General features: G+C 38.9%; 1 protein-coding gene across 3 annotated transcripts in view; it reads right to left on the bottom strand.

The window, feature by feature from the left end:
• sept12 (septin 12) overlaps positions 1-14,915 on the bottom strand; it is a 72,528-nt gene that overhangs the window by 26,633 nt on the left and 30,980 nt on the right. For 2 of the 3 annotated variants that reach the window (XM_026344904.1, XM_026344914.1), the window contains one exon: positions 4,560-4,949. In XM_026344904.1, the coding sequence (XP_026200689.1) occupies positions 4,560-4,949 (390 nt within the window). Of the gene's footprint in view, positions 1-4,559; positions 4,950-12,027; positions 12,131-14,915 lie in introns of those variants that run through there. The other variant, XM_026344922.1, reaches the window with a different exon arrangement.

Here is a 14,915-nt window from a genome sequence, read left to right on the forward strand (position 1 = left end):
TCAACCCCAGACCTAAACATAGTTTGAATTCATTTGAGAGCCTCACTCTTAGAGAGCCTCTCTGACCCTAACTAGAAAAATCAAAAACCAGTCCTGTTTGTTATTGTGTACCGTCCTCCTGTCCCTTACTCTGAGTTTTTAACTGAATTCTCAGACTTTCTATCTGATTTAGTTCTTAGTGCAGATAAAGTCATTATATTGGGTGACTTTAATATCCATGTAGATGTTGATGATAACTGCCTCAACACTGCATTTAATTCACTATTAGACTCCATTGGTTTTACCCAAAATGTAAATAAACCCACTCACTGTTTTAATCACACCCTTGATCTTATTCTGACATACGGTGTGGAAGTTTATCAGTTAATAGTTTTTCCCCAAAACCCTCTTTTATTTGACCATTTCTTAATTACATTTGAATTTACAGTACCAGACTTTACTAAACCTACAGATAAGATTCACTACAGTAGATGTTTATGTGAAAATGCTGTTGACAAATTTAAGGAACTCATTCCATCTTTTATTTCAGAGCCATGTACCAACACAGAGGAAGGCAGTTATTTCAATGTTACTCCAGCACAAGTGGACTATCTTGTTAATAGTACTGGTGCTTCACTTGGAACAATACTTGATACTGTTGCTCCTCTGAAAAAGAAACTAGTGAGTCAGAGGAAGTTAACTCCATGGTACAATTCACAAATCCGTAGCTTAAAGTGGAAATCACGTAAGTTGGAAAGGAGGTGGCGTTCCACCAATTTAGATGAATATTGCCTAGCCTGGAAAGATAGTTTAATAATATATAAAAAAGCCCTGTGTAAAGCTAGAACTTCATATTACTCCTCATTGATAGAGGCAAATAAGAACAACCCCAGATTTCTTTTCAGCACTGTAGCCAGGTTGACAAAGAGTCATAGCTCTGTTGAGTCTAGTATTCCCTCAACTCTCAGTAGCAATGACTTCATGAATTTCTTTACAAATAAAATCATAACTATTAGAGAAAGAATTGATCAGATCCTCCCTGCATATAGCATGGATTGTACAACAACTCTAGATCCACGCTCGTACTTAGACTGCCTCCTCCCCGTAGATCATTCTGAATTAATTTCAGTAATTAATTCCTCTAAACCATCAACATGTCTCTTAGATCCCATCCCGAATAGACTCCTCAAGGATGTCTTAACTTTGATCAGCACGTCCATATTAGATCAGATCAATCTATCTTTACAAATAGGTTACGTACCACAGGCTTGCTGTAGTCAAGCCCCTGCTCAAAAAGCCTACTCTGGACTCAGGGGTCTTAGCGAATTATAGACCAATATCCAATCTGCCCTTCATCTCTAAAATCCTTGAAAAGATAGTTTCTAAGCAATTGTACGACCACCTGCGTAGCAATAACTTGGATGAAGATTTCCAGTCAGGATTTAGAGTACATCATAGTACAGAAACAGCACTGGTAAAGGTTACTAATGATCTTCTATTGGCATCAGACAATGGACTACTCTCTATACTCGTCATGTTAGATCTTAGTGCTGCATTCGACACTAAAGATCACAACATTTTATTACACAGACTGGAACATGTCATTGCAATCAAAGGAACAGCACTAGAGTGGTTTAAATCATATCTATCGGATAGATTTACGATAGATTACATTAATGATGAGTCTTCCATGCACAGCAAAGTCAGCTGTGGAGTTCCACAGGGATCTGTGCTTGGACCGATTCTTTTCACTTTATATATGTCCCCTTTAGGAAATATTATTAGGAAACACTCTATAAATTTCCATTGTTATGCAGATGATACCCAGCTATATTTATCTATGAAACCAGGAGAAACTAATCAATTAACTTAAAGAATGCTTAAAAGACATAAAGACCTGGACCAGACAAGACAGAGGTTATACTGTTTGGGCCTAAAAATCTCAGAGACACTATGTCTAAACACATTCTCACCATTGATGACTTAGTTCTGGCCTCGAGTAATACTGTAAGAAATCTCTGAGTTATCTTTGATCAGGATATCTCCTTCACTTCATACATCAAAGAAATCTCTAGAACTGCCTTTTTTCACCTAAGAGACATTGCTAAAATTAGGAGCATCCTGTCCCAAAGTGATGCTGAAAAACTAGTCCATGCATTTGTTACTTCCAGACTGGACTATTGTAATTCCTTTTTAATAGTTTGTCCCAATAACTCATTAAAGAGCCTCCAGTTAATCCAAAATGCTGCAGCCAGAGTTCTGACTGGAGTTAGCAAGAGAGATCATATTCCTCCAACGTTAGCTTCTCTCCATTGGCTCCCTGTTAAATCCAGAATTGAATTTAAAATTCTTCTCCTAACTTATAAATCCCTTAATAATCAGGCTCCATCTTATCTTAAAGACCTCATAGTTCCATATCTTCCAAGCAGAACTCTCCGTTCTCAGACTGCAGGTTTACTTGTGGTTCCTAGAGTTTCCAAATGTAGAATGGGAGGCAGAGCCTTTAGCTACCAAGCCCCTCTCCTGTGGAACCAGCTCCCAGTTCAGGTTTGGGAGGCAGACACCCTCTCTACATTTAAGACTAGACTTAAAACTTTCCTTTTTTATAAAGCTTATAGTTAGAGATGGATCAGGTGACTGTGAACCATCTCTTAGTTATGCTGATATAGCTTAGTCTGCTGGGGGACCTCTCCTGATAAACTGAGCTCCTCTCCTCTCTCCTTTCTCCTGTATCAATGCAAATGCCACCATTGCATGTCATTAACTTTGTGTCTTCTCTCTCTTTTAGTTGTGTTTCCTCCTCTCTGTCTCCCTCTCTCTGTACTTTTCTGCAGGTATCCTCGGCCTGGAGCTGTACATCTCCAGAATCCAGTTCATCTTCCCAATGTTCTTGATGCTTGTTGTTGTCTTTATTGCCTGCTGTTCTTTTCTTTCTTCTCTTTCCACTCACCCCAACCGGTCGAGGCAGATGGCCGCCCACTATGAGCCTGGTTCTGCTGGAGGTTTCATCCTCTAAAGGGAGTTTTTCCTCTCCACTGTTGCCTAAAGCTTGCTCAAATGAGATTGTTGGGTTTTCTCTATAATGTTTTGTATAAATATTTTCTGTCTTACAGTGTAAGGTCTTAAACCTTACACTGTAAAGTGCCTTGAGATAACTTCTGTTGTAAATTGGCGCTATACAAATAAAATTGAATTTAATTGAATAATCCAGTAATATAATATTCTGTGAAGTGGAATAAATCAATCTGCATCAGGAGTGTGTCATTTTTGGGAGTAATACATTTTTACTTTTGAACTCAGGACTTTACTTACTTGTAACAGTATTTATATATTGTTATTGATACTTCAATTCAGTAAATGACCTGAGTACTTCATCACCCACTGGCATGTATACAACTAAGTCCTCATGTCACTGCCAAGAGCTTCCACAGACTTGATGTGATGAACGAGCACCTCAGACATTTCACACTCTGTATGACCCAATATTTTAATTTAGACACACACACAGGTAGGAAGACATGACAGGTCACAAAATGCACACACAGTAAGAGCAACAAACCAGTAAATAATGAGCATTCTTGAATTAATTATGAAGAATAAACTTCCTGTTTTCAGTCAAACAGCAGAGACAGTGGCAGGAAAGAGCAGGCAGCCCCAACTCTCAAAACCACTTCCTCTTGACAGAATTATACTTCCTCCTCCAATGTGACAATCAATTGAATGCAGATACTTTGCAGATGTAAAAAACACATTACTTGTGAGTTTGCTCTCTTAAATGAATATGCAGAACATCCTAGTGATCTGCTGTCCATCATGTGAGCCTTGCCATTGGTCAAACTATGAGCTTGCCATAGTGGAGAGTTTTGCTAACTGGCTTAGAAGAGACTGGCCTCGCTGTAGAGCTCTATGATTGGCCAAGGCACAGTAGGGTGGCTGGTTTGAAAGGACATTTTAGTCTCTTTCTCTCTCTGTCTCTCTCTGTCTCTCTCTCTCTCACACACACACACACATACACACACACATGCAAGGCATGATGCAAGAGAGACAGATAATTGGTGTATGGATGTGTGGCACAGTTGTAGGTGAATGCAGAGAAAAGCAGAATAAGCTGTATCCAAGAGACAACAGGGTATTTTTGTTCAAAAACTCTAGTGCATTACAGAACAATGAACTGTTCCAATGTAGGAATCACAACTTGAAAGAGGAACCATAAGTTATCTTAAAGATAAGATATAGTGTAGTGATGTTGAGTATACAGTACATACTAATGTGATTAGGAAAACATTTGGAAATAACAAGGTAATAAATAGCAGGGTAATATCTAGGGAGGATAATAGAGTATTATAATAAGAAGAACATCATTTGGGATTATATTTTGTGCTGGATAGTGTAGTTGTAAGATTGCAGTCCTCCATTCGGGGGACTGGGGTTTGAATCCCAGTTGTGGCCTACCTCCAGTAGGTAGTCCGTAGACAAGACCCCCTTACGCTGACCCTGCCTTTGCCTTGTTCCTTACTTGTACATCATTTTGGATAAAAGGGTCTGCTACATGAATAAATGTAAATGAGTGTGACACTCACCAACCACCATGATGTTAAACTCAAAACCAGCCTTCATGGTCTTGCGCCTCATCTGGTCCAACACTGCTTCAATGCCAACATAGCCAAACAGATCAGTGCCCCGGATAACACTAATTTGGAGGCCAGGCACCGACTGGCTTTGCTCTGCCTCCACCTCTTTCTTCATCTCTCCTTCCTCCATTCCTTTTTCCCTCCCTTTCTCTTCCATCTCTGTATGCACGTCCACACAGTTCTCTTCTTTTTCTGTCAGAGAATTCTGTACGTTCATATTGACTGCATGTCCATCTTTCCTGCCTTCATCTTCTTGCTCTTGTCCCATGATGCCTCTCTCTTTCTCCTCTCTCTCCTCCATTGGGGTGAGTGGGTCTATCTCGAGCTCTTCAGCAGGTTCTGTGGGCAAAGAAGGAGATAAAGATCAGACAGGATTTTTACAGGACATTTACAGTAAATTCAGAATGTGGAGACAGTGGACACCATAAAATTAACTATCTTTGTGGCACTCTGCATTACAAATGCAACTGGAGCATGAGCACATCGGAATGAGACATCATTAGAAAATTCTACGTGCTGGTGCCACTTACAATTTGTCTACAATCTGGATGAGTTTTTAAGTGACTACACCAATCAGCCACAACAGTAACATGACCTGGTGGTTTAAAGGTGGACACTAGGTTTATGACAAAAATGTATAGCAAAATCAACAGCCGTCCAACCACATATAGAATCACACCTTGCTGAGTTTGCGTAGTGAGGCTGGTTCGAGTGGAGTGACTGCTGTGCACCAAAAGATTAAAACCACCACATGATCTTAATAATATGATAATAATAATAATAACCACCATCATCATCATCACAACAACAACAACAAATACTTTATTATTCTCCTTTGGGACATTCTTTGTAGACAGGCTGCTGTACTTTAGGCTGTATGCACAGGTCGGGTCATGAGTCTTACATTAACAGATTAGGTGTGAATTTGATTTACTGCAGTGGTAAGTGCATGTAATGGGTCGGGTACTGACAGTTGTGGGGGGCCGGACTAGTGCATTTTTGAATGCCCTGTCTCCTAGAGACAGACATCTGAACATCTAACTGGCTCTAAAAGTCAAATTTGCAAAGGATCAAACCACAGGTGATGAGAAGCTATCAGTGGTTGTCCAAGGCTAACATAAGTATGTTCACACACACACAGAAACATACCGTTTTCAGGAGTTATGTAACTGAAGTCCATCCCTTCTCTTACCTGTGCGTGCATTTATGTGGTGTTGTTGGTGCTTTAAGAGGATTGTATTGGCACTGAGAACTTAAAGTTGTGTGATTTGTGGCCGTGTGTGTGGTGCGTGGGTGTGTGTGTGTGTCTGTGTGTGGCTTATAAATCCTCTCAAATACAATTATAGCACAGTCATGTGAAACCAGCATGGCCAAAGCATGTATGTGAGTGTGTGCATTTCTGCTCAATAAGCTGCACTATTTTAAGCCTTACACTCACAATAAACGCACATTCAGGGGTTGTTGGTTAGTGTTAGTTGATGTAATTTGATCAGCTATAAATATCCAGCCATACAACAACACAACAACATACAACAGCCAAAAACTGGAATAGAAAAAATCCTCATGAGTCAGAACAGTGAATATCAGAGAGACACAGACCAGTCTGGGTTTTTTTTAAGTATCATTAAATTTTACAGTTCTAATATTTGTGTATGTGAACTTTCAGGGGAATGGATATAATAAATTAGTACAGTAAATGGGAACTAATCATTGGTAGGATTAAACAAGGTTGTTATGGTTTGTTTTGGCTATACTGTAACCATAGAGATGTGGAGAGAAAAGTACAGAAAATAATAATAAATGACAAAGGACATTTAGGACAGATTCACAGTTTGTGGTGACTACAGATGCATGTGAAAGGCAAACTGTGTATCTGATTATAGGAAAGAGACAGCTAGAACCCCAGACATTGTTTGCTCAGGGAGGGAGGAACGCAAATGAAAGCATGAAAGAGACACAAGGAGACTGTTACTGGCTATTCTCCCTTATCCAGGAAAGTGAAACATTTAGCAGTTTGTTGGTAATGACAAGAACCATACTTACACACCTCATCTCCTTCTACAATATGTAACTTGATTAACTTTTATCATCTTTTTACAATACTGGAAAAAAGCTAACACGTTTCTTTTCACTTGTCCTGTTCTAATGTAAAAATGCACTGCAAGGTAGTGCACTGCCAGACAGAATACACATATTCTAGCTGATGAAAGAGAAAATACACAGTGAACTCTGAGCTACAACTAAGCAGTACTACAAAACTAATTTTCAGAAAAGTTGTGGCTTTATCTAAAATGGTGGTGATGTTTCTGCACAGAATTCATGTGTGGCTCTGTCCTCACATATTGGAGTTTCAGATTGCATTTCTAGATGCTGCGGTGGACCCTATAAAGCAAGGATGATTTTCCAAAGCACTCCCTAGCCCATGTAGTTATATTCCTCACAAGAGCATGAAGGTTACTCATCACATACTGCCTGGGACTCAGAGGTCTCACCCACTCACACTTGCACACACACACACACACACACACACACACACACACACACACACACACACACACACACACACACACACACACACACACACACACACACACACAGTGGTGTGTCACTTAACAAAACCAAAGATTAACTTTGAAAAAGATGTGATGAATTGTACAAATTAACAATGGAACATGCACTTCAGAGAGTCTCCACTGGAAGCCTTTCAAATGTTGGACTCTAATCCTTTCTTGACATGTGTGTGACTGTTGGACTGAAAGTCACAAAAGACAGCTACAAGAACTGTTGCCTGCGACAAATTGTGGATGTGGCTGTGCCCTCGGAGAAGGATTAAGATGCTGTTATCTGAAATTGACTGAGGCCTTTAATCTGACTCTCTACCATGACATACCCAAGACAAGCCTGGTTCACTCAAGCCTTGTCAATGACAGATTGAGGTATCTTAAGTGTGAGCTGTAACTAGACACCTGAATTTCCCCAAGGCTTTTTAGTCCTGTACAACTTGACCTGACCCTAAGCCTGAACGTCTACCCATGATGAGTCATGGACTAAGTTTAAATGCAATTAAATAGTCGTGTTACTTGGAGAAACCAATTTAAGTGGGTAATCAGGGAATAGGTTTACATGCACTGTAGTAACCTGGTTGCCATGCATGCACACACAATGAGTAATCTGATTTCTCCTCTACCTTGGGCTTAATTAAAAATAAATAAATAAAAAGCAAATTCTTGAAAAGGTGGTTTCAAATAAATTTCCAGTCAGGATTTAGAGTACATTAGAGTACAGAAACAGCACCGGTAAAGGTCAATACTGAGCTTCTATTAGCATCAGACAATGGACAGATGATACCTAGCTATATTTATCTATAAAACCAGAAGAAACTAATCAATTAATCAAACTTCAAGCATGCATAAAAGACATAAAGGCCTGGATGTCCTCTAATTTCCTTCTCCTAAATTCAGACAAGACAAAGGTTATTTTGATCTAAAAATCTCAGAGACACTATGTCTAATCACATTCTTACCCTAGATGACTTAGTTTAGGCACTGTGAGTTATCTTTGACCAGGATATCTCCTTTACTTTATACATATAATAAACATCTAGAACTGCCTTTTTTCACCTGAGAAACATTGCTAAAATTAGGAGCATCCTGTCTCAGTGATGCTGAAAAACTATTCCATGCATTTGTTACTTCCAGACTGGACTATTATAATTTATTTTTAATATGATGTCCCAATAACTCCTTAAAAGCCAAGTTAATCCAAAATGCTGCAGCCAGAGTTCTGACTGGGTATATAATGCACTTAATAATTCAGCTCCGTCTTATCCTAAAGACCTCATAGTTCCATATCTTCCAAGCAGAACTCTCTGTTCTCAGGCTGCAGGTATACTTGTGGTTCTTAGAGTTTCCAAATGTAGAATGGGAGGCAGAGCCTTTAGCTATCAAGCTCCTCTCCTGTGGAACCAGCTCCCAGTTCAGATTCAGGAGGCAGACACCCTATCTACATTTAAGACTATACTTAAAACGTTCCTTTTTTATAAAGCTTATTGTTAGAGATGAATCAGTTGACTCTAAACCATCTCTTAGTTATGCTGATATAGCTTAGTTTGCTGGGGGAGCTCCTCTCCTCTCTCCTACCTGCCCATTCAAATGCTATCTTTGCATGTCATTAACTTTGTGTCTTCTCTCTCCTGTAGTTGTGTTTCCTCCTCTCTGTCTCCCTCTCTCTGTACTTTTCTGCAGGTATCCTCGGCCTGTACATCTCCAGAATCCAGTTGACCTGCCCAATGTTCTTGCTGCTTGTTGTTTTCTTATTGCCTGCTGTTCTTTTCTCCTCTTTCCACTCACCCCAACTGTTCAAGGCAGATGGCCGCCCACTATGAGCCTGGTTTTGTTGGAGGTTTCTTCCTATAAGGGGAGTTTTTTTCTCTCCACTTATGCCTAATGCTTGTTCAAATGGGATTGTTGGGTTTTCTATATCATTTTTATATACAATTATACTCTGACTGCAAGGTCCTAAACCTTACACTGTAAAGTACATTGAAATGACTTCTGTTCTGATTTAGTTCAATACAAATAAAATTGAATTAGTAGTGTCTGTTTTAGACCTGATTTAACAATGAAGAGGCAATATTACATGCACGTGATCTGTCCGGCAACGCCTCTTTGATACTGTGGGGTGGCTGTGGCTCAATAGGTAGAGAAGTTGTCTGCCAATAACAGGATTGGTGGTTTGATTCCCGGCTGCCACGACACATGCAAAAGTGTCCTTGGGCAAGATACTCAACCCCAAGTTGCCCCTGGTGAGTCAGGTGCCATCGGTGTGTGTGTGTGCTTGTGCGTGTGAATGAGATGCAGTGTAAAGCGCTTTGAGTATCAGCTAGGTAAACAAAGCGCTATATAAGTGCAGACCATTTACTAGCAGGTTTCTTATTTACATGACAGTTAAAGAATTAGCATACTTAAGAAAGCTAATGACTGTTACCTGCTTTAAGCAGATGTAAATACAAGACATTAAAGTTTAAACTCAACTGGCAGAACCTTTCACTCATTCATTTTGCACTGAAGTACAGTCACTGAGCAATTCCACTACAACAGCTGGGGTGGTGGTTCTTGCTCAGGGGCGCAACATTCATGTTAATGAGAAGTGCATTTCCATTTGTGTCACATAGATTTAATCACACTGGTCAAGGGTTGAACAGATGACCTTTTAGTTACAAGCTTGCTTCTTTAAGCTTTAGACCACCACTAAATCAGGTTTGGTCAATACAGGTTCTTACAACTCATTGATCTATTTCAATGTTTTTCTATAAACTCATTGTTCCATCTGCATTGTAGAAAGACAGTACCCCACAGTGAAATAAATGAGGGCTGTTTTTTTCCATGCAGATCAAATTTCTTTATGAATCCAGCCTCAATCCTTTATTTCAACTGAAATTCAACTCAGCAGGCTGCAGCTCAGCTGCACAACAATCTTCATAAACGAACCAGGATTTGCCTGCTGACAACCGACTTCCTCTTGCACATGAGTAGAAAGGAAGCAAACACATATACACAGTTTGTAGAGTTGCACAAGAAAAACTGTCACCATTGCTAATACACGTCTTGAGTTAATTAGGAGGAAAAAATAAGAGAAACTGTAATATAAAAAATACAGATTCACACATATATTTGCTTCCAGCACACTGCTGATTCCTCAAGTAACACAGCTGACAATTAAAGAACAATTCACATATAAATATCACCTTAGTTACAGAATAATATTAGCTGATACTTGTTGGCATTATAAAACACATAAGACACATAATCATCCTTATTTGTCACCTAATGGATTTGGTGAGATGATGATAAATAAAAAACTGCAGTTTTTTAGAGATGTGATCATATAATGTATATCTACTTAAATAAAGTTATTTTATGATGGGCTATTTTTATTTATCCTTAGGATGTTGTCTTAAGGATAATTCCAGTCTATGCCAGTGTAGTTCTTTTGCTGGTATAGTGCATTAGAACCATACTATTGTTTTCCCACAGCAAGGTTAAGCAGTTTAAAAATGATGATGAAGATGTACTGAAGGCATGGTGGTCAATAAGAGTCTGATGGCTAAAGCTGAAAATGGCTGAAGCTATTTTGAGCTCACTTTGGATGTTACTGTTTGGACATGCCCGTGTTTTTAGTTTTTAGGATGAATGACCACACAGAGCACAATATAACACAAAATCTCTGCTTGGATGAGAGACAGACATCTTCAACTGAACCTCTTCAAGACAGACATTTTCGTCATCCCAGCCAGACCTTCAACAAAACACAACATCAGCATCATCATAAAGATTGTCCCCACTTAGTCTGCCAGAAACCTGGGGGTGATCATTGAAGATCAATTGAGTTTTAACGACCACATCTCTTCTGTCCTAAGGGCATGCAGATTTGCCTTTTTCAGAAGCAGCACGCCTAATTTTTGATCAGCTGAAAAGGACACGTTACACCACTTTTCAGATCCCTGCATTGGCTTCCTATAGCTGCCCACATCAGGTTCAAAGCCCTGACTCTTGCCTACAAAGTGGTCAAATCAACAGCAGTGGCCTACCTGAACTCCCTTTTCCACTTTTCCAGGTCTACAATGCCTCCCGTGACATGAAGTTTTTAATTTTTTCTTTTATTTTGTTGGATTCAGGCATTCATTTCTGGTTTTCATTTTGATGTCCTCTAAAGAGGAGAGTAGCATTTTTATTTAAGAATAAATCTAAGAGGCTACAATTAGCTAGAGGGTTAACCTGAAGCCCCCATCATCAGGCACATGTTCCCGTTATTTTGCTCACTTAAAATTTTCTATTTTCTATGAATGTTGTTTAACATATATAGGTGTAAATACCATCAAATTAAACCTGAAATTTCAAATCCATCATTTGAGTGTAAAAAGCAAATGTCTTCAGTGTACAGCAAAAACAAATAAAACTGCCTTACAAAATCTTTGGTTGTGGCACCTAAAGATATAAAGCTATGGCTGATTGATAAAAATAAAGAAATAAATATAAGATCAATATTTATGTGGTATCAGGACACATGGAAAAAGTCATACAACGGTATAGAAATGACAGAGTAGCAGATAAAAGCAATGTGGTAGATTGAAGACTTGCTTTGTATTTTTGCAGATTCAACAGCATTTACTTTGTACATGTATGTTTTAAAAACTCGTAAAACCCTGTCCACACCTCATTTACAAACCAGAGTTAGAGCACTTTGTGATTCTTGCAAGCTACAGTTTCATGCAACAGCCCAGACTTTAAGAAACAACCCCCCAGCCCCATTCAGACCGCCAAAGTGGACCAGTCCTGTCAGCCTTCATTGTTGCCCATGAGACTGAGCGTACCCCGCTGAAATCCACAGGGAATGAGGGAAACCAAAGAAATCCTACCTTCTCTCATTCACAAAAGCCCGTTGTGTGACTCTCTCGTTGGTAAAGAGGGCTTTCTGAAAAGACAGTTGGAAGAGCTCTATCTTTGCCTTCTATACTCTTATTTCTGCAAAGTTTGTCCACAGTGATGGTCCTGCACTTTCTCTTTTCTCCTTTCCCTATCTGGTTCTTTCTGATGTCAGGAGGAGTGTGTAGAGTGGAGATGGGATGAGCGACAGAGAGCGAGAGAATGAGAGGGAGGTAGGGGGTGGGGGTGTTGGTAAGCTAAAAGCAGCTACAGGATCTATTCACATGCAAATAGCCCAAGGAGCTTCCACTAATCCCTGAGAGGAGAAGGACAAGCTTCCCTCCCTGCCCTAGCCATGGTCTGGACTGCCAGTAAGTGACTGTGTGGATTGAGGTGCAGGACTGTAGCCACAAGCTCCAAGTGGATCTGACCTATAAAACCAATTAGCTGAATTCAACTCTGATTCTCTAAAACACGCACCATTAGACTCTGCCTTTATCACTTTCTGCTCTTGCTTTATCTGAAAATTTACCTCATTTAGTTTTTCTTGTTGTAAGCCTTTGGCAGTAACCCTTTCTTATTATAGTCCCCTGATTACTAAGCATTTACCTGGTAAAGACATGAGAAATTATAGTAATGCAATGGTAATTACCACATGTAATAAGTAAGTAAATACAGAGAAACTACAGCTGAAATACTAGAAGACCTCCACTTTTCCCCATTAACTCAACTACAACTTGTAGTTCTGGTTGGTTCCTACAGTTACTTCCTACAAAGTTATTATTCAAGGCTACACCCATCTATTAAGGTTTTATAAGTTATTTACCTTTGTTTTTCCTTCCTTGTCTGCTTCCATGCTAGTGTAGGTATACTTTCCTTTATTTATGCAATACATGTGGCGCATTTGACTTTGCTGCTTTGTGTAGTATAGAAGGACCACATCTGCCAAGACTGTCTCTAAGCAATTTATTTTTAACCACAAACCACATCAACTTTAGTTTTGGATAAACAGAACATTCATACTGTATGTATATTAAGAATTATATCAAAGAGATGTGGAATACAGGATATCACAAGGATGTTGGCTGTCCTGTTCATATTTTAACATTCTACTGCATAGTTTGTATGTGTTTGTTCCTTGTTGTGTTCTATACGGGGACATGTTCCGTAATAAGAACTAGCATGCTAGTTTAATTTTGTGATTTGACCACATGTTAATATACTTTACTTCCTCGTTCTATTCAGTCATTTTACTGGAAAGTTTAAGAATTGTCTTCTCTCTGTTTACATCTGCTGTATTCTGTTCTATATGTGATGTCTTAACAGTTTGTTTAACAGCTATAAAGTCAATATATTGATATATATTGATATTTACATTGTACAGGTAAGTTTTTACTTTTCTTGATGTGTAAATTGATGAGAGGTTTGCTGAGACTAGTTTGTAGCAGAGCTGATTTGTTGTGTGCAAAACTTGTTTCTATACTAAACAACTCAACACATAGCCAAACCCACTACATTTATTAAAAAGAAATAGGGACCCTAACCCTAACCCCTCCTTAATCTACAATAATTTCTAGATGGAGAACCTTAAATACAGCACTTGGCGAAACCACACAAGCTTAAAATTCTAGCATAGTCTTATGATTACTTACAGAATCATGCCCTCATATTTAACCATTTTGTTAGAGGTCAGAGCAACTATCAACACTCAACAAGCCTCACTAAAGGCAGACATAAAGGTCAGATCATATGACAAGTTTCTGCAGTGGACAAAAAACTGGATTTGGTTTTAGAAGAAAACAACTCTTCACACACAGGAAGAGGTGGCGATACAGAGAGAAATGTAAAAAAAGTGAGAAGAAAAATGAGGAAATGTAACTGTATTATGAAAATAATTTCCGGGGTTTTCACACAGCTGCTGGAAAACACAGAGAATGACATTCACACACATAAAACCCCTTTTAAAACATCATACATAGCAGTATAATTATGTTAGTATAAATGTCACCTACCAGCTTCACATTTAACTTTAGTCCTATTTACAGTTCATTTAACCACTCCCCTACAACAAAATACCTGTCACATCCTACCTGATTACTCACCATTAGGTGCTTACAATAAATAGTTTCTCATTTTCAACATCATAAAAACTCATCATGGCATGTCTGTTCCCATCATGCAGTCTGACTGTTCTCTTACTTAGGAAGCAAGATGACGAAGCGAAGTTACTAAGTTTTTTTACAGGGACAAGTCATCACTGGCACTGGTATCATAAGTATACTAAATGTTATTGTTAAAAACTTTGTTTTATTAAACGATTTTTCCATAATAAAATTATTACCTAGTCACATGAACACATGGATCAGAACTTTAAACTCATATTAAAACAAATTGAGCTGCACTGTATGCTTTTTACTACTGAGCTGTGGGAAAGACTTGACCCAATAGAGATTGACAACAAGAAGCAGCGAAAACACTGGGCAGGTTGGTAGGACCAGCAACTGCGTGGATATGTACAGCAATGGACATGCTGCAATATGTGGCACCAGCCTATGCTACTGTATGTACATGTCCCTATAAGAATAAGAATTTTGAAAATTCATCTGTCTGCCATTAGCTTGTCTCTATCAAGTTATAAAAAATATTTCTACTACAACTGTCACACAGACTGAACACACAGCTTAGTGAATCACTGCATGAGTAAATAAATGGATACCAGTACCATTTACAACTTGTTATCGGACCTATTCTTGATTAGAAGTAGCTATAAATTATATGTGGTGAGCAAGGATGGCGTGAAAATAGTAACCAAGCCAAAGTTCTTTGCAGGCAGACTTCTGACTAGAATTAGCAAAAAAGACCAAATATCTCCGACATTAGC

This window comes from Anabas testudineus, chromosome 8 (assembly GCF_900324465.2).
Source record: "Anabas testudineus chromosome 8, fAnaTes1.2, whole genome shotgun sequence".
NCBI classification, from domain to species: Eukaryota; Metazoa; Chordata; class Actinopteri; order Anabantiformes; family Anabantidae; genus Anabas; species Anabas testudineus.